The sequence below is a fragment of the Sparus aurata genome, chromosome 1 (assembly GCF_900880675.1).
Source record: "Sparus aurata chromosome 1, fSpaAur1.1, whole genome shotgun sequence".
In the NCBI taxonomy this organism is placed as follows: domain Eukaryota; kingdom Metazoa; phylum Chordata; class Actinopteri; order Spariformes; family Sparidae; genus Sparus; species Sparus aurata.
In genome coordinates this window covers 873,978-886,893 of record NC_044187.1, presented here as the reverse complement: position 1 = coordinate 886,893, position 12,916 = coordinate 873,978, and the positions used below count along the sequence as shown (strand labels likewise).

The window sequence follows — 12,916 nt, the reverse complement described above, 5'->3', positions numbered from 1 at the left end:
AAAGAGACCAACAATATGAATAAGACTGTTTGGTTATATTTCAACAAGGCACAGGGCTACTTTTTCTACAGGCAACTGGGAATTGCCTGCTTGTCATTTAGCAAATAAATTACTGCAAGTGTTAATTATGTAGCCTAATGTAAACCTACACAATAGCCTACTAAATATTCATCTTAAGTATACTGATAGATTCACATGCTGTAGGATACCAATGACAAACTCTATTTTTTTATATATATATAAAAAAATAAAAAAAACTTTCAAAAGGGCACTTGATTGGTCCAGAGGGCAAAGGGCAGGTGCTTTAGCACCACCTAGTGTCTACCTGTGCACGCCACTGAGAGCTAACAGAGCTAACAGTTGATTGAGCTAAAAGCTCATAGTGGAGTTAAACACACACATCAGTACTAAGAGTTCAGAGAAACATGAAGTGGTAAACACTGAACTGCAGTTTAATGTGACAAAACAACACGTTTACACAAAATGAATGTACTGAAGTATTTAACTGAGTACTGATTGGAGGTAAAAGTACCTTGAGTTTGGAGTTACAGACAATTTACATCAGTGGACATTTTATCAATCTTCTGACAGAGATTAAAGTAACCTTGTACAAGCACCAGGTGGTGGAACATTAGCTGCAGAACACTTCAAAGACGAGTGAGAAAGACCCACAGACTGTTTCACAAATTCTCTCTCTGTTACTAAATTCTGTGTTACTTGTTTTTACTTCTCTTTTAATAGTGTTCAGATAACTTCTCATTTTGTTTAAAACCTATTTCTGTCTTTAAATCAATGTAAAATGAATATGATTATTTGTTTCCTCAGCATTTCAATGGTGGTTTCATTATACCACTAATAACTAACAACTATAGATGACAATAAGATAAAGAAACCTTTTGATCGGTGATAGGGATTTGTCAATGCTGCTTCTCGCCATTGATGATCTGCCCCAAGAATCCCAATCAGAGCACCCTTAGCTTCGTTTCTTGTTGTTGATATTGTGGCAGCTTCTGGAGACAGTTGAGAGAGTGTTGTGTGTTGTTACTACTGATTTCTATATTAGATTCAGTTGCAGATACATACGTAAGTGTCTCATTTTCTCCATTACACACTTTCAGTATCTTGGCAAACTAAGATGAATGTCCACAGAAAAGTAATTTAACCTGCCTGACACACAAAACACACACGTGACATGGACAGCAAGTTGAACATGAGGATATAATCACTGAAATTGACAGACATAGAATAGTTGACCCTTCTGAACTTTTCACAAAGGCGAAATGCAAGTAATGAAAAACACTAGTTGTCTAAACATCAACTGATCACCCGAGACTCTCGATTGTTCGACTCATCAACACAATAACAGGTTCTACAAAAATGTGATGTATTTTGTATTGTGGATGACAGAAACAGTATTATGAACTCTCTTTCAGGATAGGGTTAGTAAGTAGTAAGTGGCTGTAATCTGTCAGAGAGAAGCTGTGAAGCTCTGTCCTCAGTTCTCAGCTCCCACTCTTCAAGTCTGAGAGAGCTGGACCTGAGTAACAACAACCTGAAGGATTCACGAGTGGAGCCGCTGTCTGTAGGACTGAAGAGTCCACACTGTAAACTGGAGACTCTCAGGTCAGGATTAAAAAAGACATGTACAGAGTGAACAATATCTGTTCCTCTATTTTGTCATTGTTGTCCTGTCATTTTATCAATTCTATTTTCAGTGTATCAAACTAAAATTATAGGTTAAATCAAACACAGAGAAAAGTCTTCACATGTGTCACTTGTCTTCTTTTTTTTCAGGCTGAGTGGCTGTAATCTGTCAGAGAGAAGCTGTGAAGCTCTGTCCTCAGTTCTCAGCTCCCAGTCCTCTAGTCTGAGAGAGGTGGACCTGAGTAACAACGACCTGCAGGATTCAGGAGTGGAGCCACTGTCTGTTGGACTGAAGAGTCCACACTGTAAACTGGAGAGTCTAAGGTCAGGATTTAAAAAGACAGATACAGAGTGAACAATAACCGTTTCTTTAAGTTGTCATTGTTCTCCTTTCATTTTATCAGTTCTCTTTTCAGACACTGTTCTGAAACTGAGAGTTATCAAAATAAAACTATAAGTTAAATCAAACACAGAGAAAGGTTTTCACATGTGTACTCTAACTTTGTTCATGTTCTACAGAAATGTGATGTATTTTGTATTGTGGATGACAGAAACAGTATCACTAACTCTCTTTCAGGCTGAGTGGCTGTAATCTGTCAGAGAGAAGCTGTGAAGTTCTGTCCTCAGTTCTCAGCTCCCAGTCCTCTAGCCTGAGAGAGCTGGACCTGAATAATAACAACCTGCAGGATTCAGGAGTGAAGCCACTGTCAGTTGGACTGAAGAGTCCACACTGTAAGATGGATACTCTCAGGTCAGGATTATAAAAGACATGTACAGAGTGAACAATAACTGTTCCTTTACTTTGTCATTGTTCTCCTGTCATTTTACCAATTCTCTTTTCAGACACTGCTCTGAAACTGAGTGTTATCAACATAAAACTATAAGTTAAATCAAACACAGAGAAAGGTTTTCACATGTGTACCTTTTTCAGGCTGAGTGCCTGTAATCTGTCAGAGAGATGCTGCGCAACTCTGTCCTCAGTTCTCAGCTCCCAGTCCTCTAGTCTGAGCGAACTGGATCTGGGTAACAACGACCTGCAGGACTCAGGAGTGAAGTTGCTGTTGGTTGGACTGAAGACTCCACACTGTAAACTGGATACTCTCAGGTCTGACTTCAGTTTCTGTTAAATGACCACTCAAATGTTGCTTGGCATCTGGTTAAAATTAACATTAAAGATGTTGTATAAAAACATTTGTAGGCATATAAGACATTGTGTATTATTCTTAAAAGGTATACAATGTCCTTCAGAGATCACATAATTTATTTTAATGCATATTGAAGTTATATTCATCAATCACCATGTCAGTTCTGATCTGTGTTATTTTTTTTCATCAAATGTACATAAAATGTTTAATACAACAGGTGTCAATGACAAACAGAATTTTATCAAATTACTTTGTGTTGCCCCTCACCTCTATGAATTGTTGCATCTAACAGACCTTTTTTTAGTGTTGTTGTTTTTTTTAACTTTCCAGAAGTTTAACGTTTGTAATGTGGTTACAGAGCTTTTCCTGTGCAGCTGACTGTATGTTCAAAATTTTCCAATATCACATCCTGTCTGCTGTTAATTTCATTCATAAAGCCGCAAATAATTTTCACATTGCCTCAGGGGGCTTTTCAATCTGTACTGTGAGCGGCAACCTCTGTCTTTTGTCCCTCGACTGTGAGGCAAACTTCCCATGTTGGAAAAAAAATATTTAGGGGAAAAAACATCAGGAAGAGGAGGATCCTTCTCCCAGGACAGACAGACAGGACATAGATGCATGTACAGAAAAACAAAATCATAGTTCACAGAATGTCTGTCTCTACACATTGATAAATATACATTGTCCTGTGTGTGTGTGTGTGTTTGTCCAGGCTGTCAGGCTGTCTGATCACAGAAGAAGGCTGTACCTCTCTGGCCTCAGCTCTGAGATCCAACCCCTCCCATCTGAGAGAACTGGACCTGACCTACAATCATCTAGGAGACTCAGGAGTGAAGCTGCTGTCGACTGGACTCGAGAATCCAGACTGGAGACTGGACACTCTCAGGTATGACCAGACAAAAAGAGCTCACACACTGTTTCTCTGTCACAATGACAAGTTAAGGATTGTTGGCTCACAGTTTGAACCAGCAGCACTGCTGATAACAGTGAAGACAGAAGCCGTTTTTAAACAGCCTCTCCGCATTATCTTTGGCGCGGTGGTTCGGCAATTCTCCGCCGATGGTGATTCACACAGAGCCAGTGCTCCTAAAGAGGCGTACAAGACGGTACACGTCATGTTGATGACGTCGGTATTTCCCCAGGTGTTCCCCTGTTAATCCAAACCCGCGGACAGTTTATAATGATATGGATGCTGTTATGGAGTGTAGTGATTGAGATCCTGACCCACCAAACATCCTGAAAAGTTTTTCCCGTTAAATTACATAATTTTACATAATCACCATCAGTAAACAGGACGCTGTCTGACTCTGTCACTTGCGGGGATGGAGGCTGTTTTCTGGGGGAAAGTTCCCTGAAGTCTCGGTCCGGTGACGGTTGCGGTGATTTATTTTCGTCACAAACACTTGGTGAGTTAAAGTTTTTTTGCTGGTGACAGACGCTGTTTTTTGAGCAGAAATGTGAGGAAGAGTCGGGGGGACAGGCGGAGGACGGACAGGAGGACAGACGTTTCTCCACGTACTGCTGTGGTATTTGTTTTCCTCATATAAGTTGCCAAAGACAGTTACAGTTACTACGTTACTGTTGTTTGGTCCTGTAACGTTGCTTTGTGGGACATTTCTCTGTATTTAGTTGAGTGAAGGACCTGTGCAGTTATCAGACTGCACGACAGACACGCCCTCGCTCCGCGCCTCCGGATTATCCATTCACACTGGGACGGCTCATCAATAATGCGGCCCTGATACTACCTCCAGAGGCGGATCAGCGCTGGAGCGAAATTTCCGCCCTCTCCGCATATGAAACTTTCACACAGAGGATGGTGCGGAGAATTGGCGCAGAGAGAGAGAGAGAGAGAGAGAGAGAGAGAGAAAGAGATAGAGAGAGAGAGAGAGAGAGAGAGAGAAAGAGAGAGAGAGAGAGAGAGAGAGAGAGAGAGAAGCCGCTGCCTCATCGAGAACTGTACGCACGTAGATGAGACGTGACAGTGGAGCAACTTGAACCTTTGTGAGTTATAAACCATTAACTTCCTTGTGGGGGCTAACAAGTCGCCTTCCACTTATTTAACATGCTTAAATATGAGTCATGTTCCGAAGAGTTTCCATTTGTGCTTGTTAAGCTAACTGCTTGTTAATGAGAGTTAAGAATAACAAATCTTAAACTTCTTCCAGATATTGAGTTTACTCAGATTTAGCTGTTGTGAATAGTCACAGTGGTCATTTCTTGGGTTTGTCACACTTTAGATTTCCTTTTTGTTATGCAAGCTGTGTTAATGTGCAACCTCGGAAAACATATCATATCAATCAGCCTACCAGTTCGAAAGTCATGACTTCGTTTCGGGAAGTCGGGAAATTGGTCTAGTTTATTGTCTAGCTAATATGGGTCTCAGGCTACGTTAGCTGTGTTTGTGTGTGTGTGTGTGTGTGTGTGTGTGTGTGTATGTGTGTGTGAGAGAGAGAGAGAGAGAGAGCGAGAGAGACCAAGCAGTAATGATACTGTACCATTTTATATTTGTATATGCTGGCTTACTGTAGGGTGGCTTTAGTAGTAGTAGTACTCGTTGTAGTTGCATGAATGCAGAAGCATACTGCTACTACTACTGTAGGCTAATAAAATAATAATCATAATCATAATCATAATAATAATAATGCAATAATTGATTAATAATATAATAATTTCAGAGGGGATATAAGCTGTAGGTTATCTGAGTTTGAAATATTACCATCTGTATTTAAACCGTTAGAGTACTCATGCGTTACCAAAAATTAAAAGCTGTTTGCAGCGCCTCGCACATGCTGCAACTTAAAGCAAAACTCTCGCCAAAACGCAACCGAGGCTTTATTTGGGATTGAATATGAGTCAAACCTTCGTGTGAAAGCATAATTATGACGAAAGAGGCACTTTTAAGATTTACCGTAGTTTCAGTTTTGGGCACGTTAATTTTGAACTGGAGTGCATGGGGCAGGACACACTAGCGTCAAAATCGCTATTTTTAGAACACTTAGAAGTCTCAACACCACATGAAACTTTGCTCATAGCATCACTAGGATCTCTACTCATGAACACGAGCATTGAGAACATTGTTTGTGTACACAGAGTTTATGAAAAAGAAGGTTTTTGAACTACTCACGTTAGCTGTTGCATCTCCTGCGCGTCGCCGTCATGGCAGACAAAAAGTGTCGATCCCTGAGTGCGACCTGACAGGCAGGAGAGTCATGGTGAACCGCTCTTCAAGCGTGCCTGTCAGGCCGCCACTGATTCCTGCTGAATTTATTACAAATGAGGGCCCTCTCAAAGGAGAGATGCTTTCCCTCTCTAAAGCCGCACTTAAACACCTCATGCAGGGTTTTTCTTTTAACCCCACCTTTGGAAACCCTAACGAACACTTTCAGTTTATTTCCAAACCTCTTTGGTTGTTGTTTTGTTCATGTGTTTGCTGCCATTCAAAGCAGAAATAGAGATGTCGCACAAACTTCATCTAAAAACTGGGAAACACATTTTAGTAATGGAAACGGCAAATAATACTTTAAAAGTGGTCTCCTTCAATGTACATGGAATACTTAATCCTATTAAGAGAGGCAAGATACTGTCAAACTGAGAAGGGAGGGTACTCAGGTAGCATTCCTCCAGGAAACGCATTTATCTGAAACTGAACATGCAAAACTGAGAAGAGGAAACTTCAAACATGTATTTCACTCATCCTATAAATCAGGACATAGAAGAGGGTCTGCCATCCTTATTTCAAATCAAGTCCAATATGAACACATTTCAGAGACTAATGATAAAGAAGGCCGATATGTAAAGATAACGGGAAGGATTGATGGGCTGATAGTAACTTTCTTTAGCATATATGCTCCTCCTGGGAGTGATTGGACCTTTAACAAAAAAATTATTTGATATGATGTCTGCTGAAGCTCAGGGTGTGCTTATATGTGGAGGAGATATGAATATGAGATTATCAAAAATGGAATCTTCCACCTCTAATTTAGGACATAGTAAACCCACAATTAATAAAATAAACTCTATAATGAAAGAAATTAGCATAGTAGATGTCTGGAGGGAGTTTAATCCAACAGGCCGTGACTACACTTATTTTTCTGCACCTCAATCTACTTATTCAAGGATTTACTATTACTTATCATTGAAGAGAAAGCGATTTAGAATTCAGTTGAGATATTTGAACAATTATATGTCTGATCATGCACTAATAGTATGACAGTTAATAATGCTAATAACCCAAAACCTACACTATGGAAATTGAACTCAAGTGTATTGAATAACCCTCAGGTAAAAGGAGAGTTGGAAAAGGCAATAGATACCTATTTTAAAGAAGTGTCTCCACCTGTGGTGTGGGACGCATTTAAGGCAGTCCTGAGGGGGAAAGTAAGTTCTATTTCCTCATCACTAAAAAAATGAAGACAGGAGAGACTCAACTCTCTATACACCAAACTCAGAGAATTACAAAAAGACCATAAAACTAGACCAGGGACCAAGGAAGCATCAATTAAGAAACTGCAGAATGAGACAGATGAGATATTCTCAGAAGAAGTCAAAAAGAAACTGGTATTTCTGAAACAGGGGTTCTATGAGGCAGGAAGAAAGGCAATAAAACTGTTATCATATAAACCGAGGAAACAACAGGCAGACACCACTATAAATATGATAAGATGCCCTCAAACTAAGAAAATGCAGCATAGACTAGACCAAATTCTACAAAGTTTTGAAAATTATTATAAGGAATTATATTCACAACAAAATCTAGATAACGAAGACGAGATGAGGAGTTTTCTTGAATCTCTAAATCTTCCAACAATCACACAAGAACAAAATAAAGTCCTGATTGCAGATATCACTGAAATAGAAGTCAAGGCAGCAAAATGAAGACACAAACCACATAAGAGTCCAGGTTCAGATGGCTTCACAGCAGAATGGTAGAAGTCTTTAAAAGAATAGTTAATTCCAAAACTGTGCCAGAAATGTAATGGAGCTTTCAAAAAGGGAGAGATTTCATGGAGTGATCAGTGATACCAAAGGAAGCAAAGATACATTTGATTGTAAACAATTTTGATCCATCTCAGTGTAAATTCTAGATTATAAAATGTATATGTTAATATTGGCAAGGAGAATTGAAAAACTTTTCCATCTCTTATCCATTTGGACCAGACTGGATTTATATATCCCAAGACAGCTTGAGGATGACGTTACATATGATGTGGCATATCCAGCAGAACAGGACACAAGCTATGTTAGTAGGATTGGATGCAGAGAAGGCGTTCGTTTCAGTGAGATGGGCTTTTCTGTATAAGGTGTTAGATACATTTGGTTTCCATCATACTCTTATCGAGGTTTTCAAAGCAGTATATAATAATCCAACAGCAAGAATTAAGATAAATGGCAGCCTCTCAAATTCTTTTACTTTGGAGTGTTCTTGTCGGCAGGGTTGCCCCTGTTCCCCACTTCTCTTTGCCCTCTTTAAAGAACCTCTCAGTCAGTATATTAGGCAAAACAAGCAAATCAAGGGTATATATATAGCAGGACAGGAACACAAAATATGTTTGTTCGCGGATGACGTCTTCATTTTTTTATCACAACCATCCACATCCCTACCAACTTTAGTGTCGTCGATGGATATGTTTGGTAAATTATCAGGCTATAATATGAATATCCAGAAAACCCAGGCTGTGACCTTTAATGTCAACCCACAAGATGATTTGGTAACTAAATACAGCCCAAGATGTAACAAGAAATCAATGAAGTATCTGGGAATTAATCTTACCAAAGACATTTCAAAATTATTTGAAGCCAACTATATTCCATTTTATCAGTCTAACCTCAAGGATTGAATCGGTCAAAATGGTGATTTTGCCTGTTGTATCTGTTCCTGTCGCTGCCAGTTGAAATAAGTGATCGACAGTTCATTGGGTGGCAGAAATTAATTTCTCTATATATCTTGATGGGTAAAAAACCGAGGATAGAATTTAAAGTAATGCAACTATCAAAAGACAAAGGAGGAATGGCACTGTCAACTTTAAAAGATTCCTGCTATGCAGCTCAGATAAGAACCCTGAGTATCTGTGACCTGCAGCTCAGGTGGAAGCAAACAGAAGAGGGAGGATCTGTGGGTCCACCTGTACAGGCAGACACACACCTGTAGACAGTCTTACTAATAAGAATAACCCCTGGATCAAAACAACACTAACAACCTGGCACAGAGTAGCTAGGAAATACAATTCAAAGGGTGCAGAATACATATTACGTTGGTGTGCATATGACATGGATTTTATTCTAAATAGAACAGACTTCACACAGCTGGCGGGAGTTTGGATGGAAAAACGTGATGAGATCTTTTATAACAGCTGCTCAGAAGAGACATCGAGGCAGCAGAACAAACTGTCGGAGGATGTGTGTTCAGATATAACCATCCATTATCATTTATTCTGGGATTGTCTGAAACTTTTGTCTTACTGGCACGACACTCATGACTGTCTGGAACACATATTTAAATTACTATACAATTTGATGTCAGCTCAGTGTGTTTTGGTACCATGGCATTACATACTCGATCAATAGCAGACAAATATCTAATGAAGATATTATTGATTGTAACGAGGAAGTGGATACAACCCAACACACCGACACTGGAAGACTGACAAGGAACTGTTCATGAAATCTACATCATGGAGAGACTGACGTTCACTTTAAAACTACAATCTGAGAAAGTTAAGAGATGGTAGTCAACATGGATCAGATACATGAGCTCACAGAGACCTGAACTGCTTTAAGTACCTCTATTACACAGCCTGAAGTACCAGAATATTAATCTGCTGGGACAGATGGAAACTGCTGGCAGAAGGTCTTGATGGGAGAATGAGGAAGTTTGACATCTGTTGTTCAAATGTTCCTATTTTACACATTATAAAATGAAAGGCAGAGTAATACCAGAGGAAACGAAAATTGGAAAAGAGATCTCAGTAGTGTCTCATTCATTTCTCCTAGACAACTATGAGATCTCTGTGAGACCAAAGTGAGGCTGTGGCTGATTTCTCCTGTTTCTCAATTGTTTCTCCTGAGAAACAGGTGCAAAAAATCTCAACTTGGGCTCCCTGTAAGTTTCAAAGGAGATCTCATCAAGCTCTCAGTGAAGTTTCAGAATGTCTCCCCAGTGCTGGAAAGGAGCAAGGTTTAAGCGGTAAAGTCTCAAGTCTCACCTGTTGCTGCTAAGGAATTTTAGGAGAAACAAATGAGAAATGTTTGAGACCAAAAAAGACTACAACGAGACTGAGATAAGAACTCTCATTGAGCTCCTTTATGGCTATGGAGCCATAAAGATAATTGCTTTTTATTGTTTAGTTGTTGTTTGTGAATGTTTGATGTAAAGTGTGAGTGTGTGTATGAAGTGTGTTTTATAGATGCAGCTGTTTTGTCTTAATGGTGATCTGAGTGAAGCTTTATGAAGATCATTGATGAGGAAGCTTCTGAAGGATCATTCTGACTCTGTTTCTTCCTCCAGGGTGGAACATGGTGGAGAGCAGAGGCTGAAACCTGGTCTGAGGAAGTGTAAGTGTGTGTTCACTTTGATTGATGAAAACAAGGCAGCACATGTTAAAGTAGTTTAAATCTAAAGCTTGTGTATCTGCATTCAACTGTCAGTTTGAAAGAAGATCCAAAAAGATGAGTCATTGTGAAGTTTTGATCTAATTAACAGTCAGTGTGTTAATAAAGCAACAAATAAACCATCAGCTGTGTTAGATGATAAACTGCTGCTGTATTGTGTCTTGTTCTCTCCATCAGATGTCTGTGAACTCACAGTGGACACAAACACAATAAACAGAAACCTCAAATTGTCTGACAACAACAGGAAGGTGACATTTGTGTCAGAGAAGCAGCCATATCCTGATCATCCAGAGAGGTTTGACTGCTATCAGCTGCTGTGTAGAGATGATCTGACTGGTCGCTGTTACTGGGAGGTCGAGTGGAGAGGAGAGGTTAATATATCAGTGAGTTACAGAGGAATCAGCAGGAAAGGAAACAGTGATGACTGTTGGTTTGGATGGAATGATCAGTCCTGGAGTCTGAGGTGCTCTGATGATGATGGTCGTTACTCTGTCTGTCACAATAAGACAATAACATACCTCTCCTCCTCCTCCTCCTCCTCCTCCTCTGTCTCTAACAGAGTAGCAGTGTATGTGGACTGTCCTGCTGGCACTCTGTCCTTCTACAGAGTCTCTGACTCACTGATCCACCTCCACACCTTCAACACCACATTCACTCAACCTCTTTATCCTGGGTTCTGGTTCTGGTCACCTGGTTCCTCAGTGTCTCTGTAGGAGACACATACACACACACACACACATACACACACACACACACACACATACACACACATACACACACACATACACACGCATACGCTCTCTCTCACACACACACACACACACAAACACACACACACACACACACACACATACACACACACATATGCTCTCTCTCTCTCACACACACACACACACACACACACACACACACACTCACACACAAGCATACACACACACTCACACACACACACACACACACACACACACACACTCTGTAAATGACAGTAACAGAAATGGTTCAGTTGTTTTGTCTCTTCTTGGTCAATGTGCTGCACATCAGTGGTTTTAAATCTCTTTAAATCTGTTTTGAACGTTCAGATTTCAGTTTTCTGAACTTTGTGATCTGATTGTTTTCTCACAACAATCAGCCTGTATATACAATAACATCAGGCTGCACACACACATGCATATAGATAATCATAAAGATGATCTTTGTTCAGACAGGTTGTATTTTGTTGATGTGTCATTCATCATTGAAGTTTGTCATTTGTCTTCTTTGAGTCATTATCTGTAAATATGTGTATATGAGTGGAAAAATAGGATCTACCTTCTGAAACAACTTTGTACAGCAGCTCTGAGATGGAAAGTGACTGATGATGTTCCAGCAGTGACTCAGTGGCTTATTAACACAAATATTAAGTTAGTGCCACTTTTGCTTCAGTGGCACTAACTGAATACTTTGATTAAAATGTCCAAAACAAACAACAGTTGTTCATCGTTTGTCATTAACATTCAGGGACTGCAGGTATTATCAGTTTCATATTTCAGTGAGTTTTTAAAGAACCTTTGACCTAAAAACAAAGATTCCAAACTGATCCAAAAGAACTTCATTGAGACCCGACTGTTTACACACATTTTCTGACAGCATGCCTCACACTCAATTTATAAAAATTACAACCGTCTAATTTTCCTTCGGGTGCGGGTCAGGCATCGGTAACAATTTATAGCGGGTCGGCTTGAAATGTAATTTGTGCTACTGTCGACAACGGGTCGATGCAGTTTTAAGTATGGCAGGTACGGGTTTGCAAATTAAGACCCGTGCAGGACTCTGCTGTGTGGTACCAACGTAAATGGTCAAACTTATTGTTTCCTCGTTGTGTCAACAGATGCAACACACTGTCAACACAGAACACGTGTTTGGTCAATATCATCCTTCTTGTACCAAAAATAACTCCAGATAACTGACGTTGCTTTTCTTTTTGGCACCAAGTCTTTGTTATCAGTGATGTTCTCTTGTTGTTGCTCATTTTTCAGTGTTGTTACCAGCGACTCACTCCATGTACAGGGGCTGGGCTGCTTCAGCACACTGATGAAGAACTAATGTGATTGGTGGATCACTGCATGCACAGTGTGTGTCAGGTACACTTGAAGTTCAGAGTTCATCTGCCTCCTACATCGCAGCTCTGTAATATGACTATTGCACACACGTACATCATGATGACGATATATATCATCTAGCTCTACTCTGAAGACACAAATACATGGTAACAGACATATTTTATTTTTCCCACAAAAACAACGTACACAGTGTTCATCCCAACCAACACAAAGTTGCACATACAGCAATGCAACAACAGAAGAATTTACTGTAAATTCACATGCGTCTTCCATAGCTTGGAGAACAGATGTACGTGTTTGTGGATTTCAGTCACACACTTTCCATCTCCAGGCAGGAAAACATTCTTCAGTAGGATTGAGGAATGGAGAATATGGAGGGAGATAAACCACTATAAAGCGTGGGTGGGCAGTGAACCAGTT

At 39.9% G+C, this 12,916-nt stretch overlaps 1 protein-coding gene across 1 annotated transcript in view; it reads left to right on the top strand.

Moving 5' to 3' along the window:
* Positions 1-12,479, top strand: part of LOC115585585 (NACHT, LRR and PYD domains-containing protein 12-like) — a 79,089-nt gene extending 66,610 nt beyond the window's left edge. The window contains exons 11-16 of the mRNA XM_030424061.1: positions 1,795-1,968; positions 3,502-3,675; positions 10,294-10,340; positions 10,575-11,098; positions 12,265-12,293; positions 12,413-12,479. Coding sequence (XP_030279921.1) covers positions 1,795-1,968; positions 3,502-3,675; positions 10,294-10,340; positions 10,575-11,098; positions 12,265-12,293; positions 12,413-12,479 — 1,015 coding nt within the window. The remainder of the gene's footprint in view (positions 1-1,794; positions 1,969-3,501; positions 3,676-10,293; positions 10,341-10,574; positions 11,099-12,264; positions 12,294-12,412) is intronic.
* Positions 12,480-12,916: the final 437 nt, after the last annotated feature.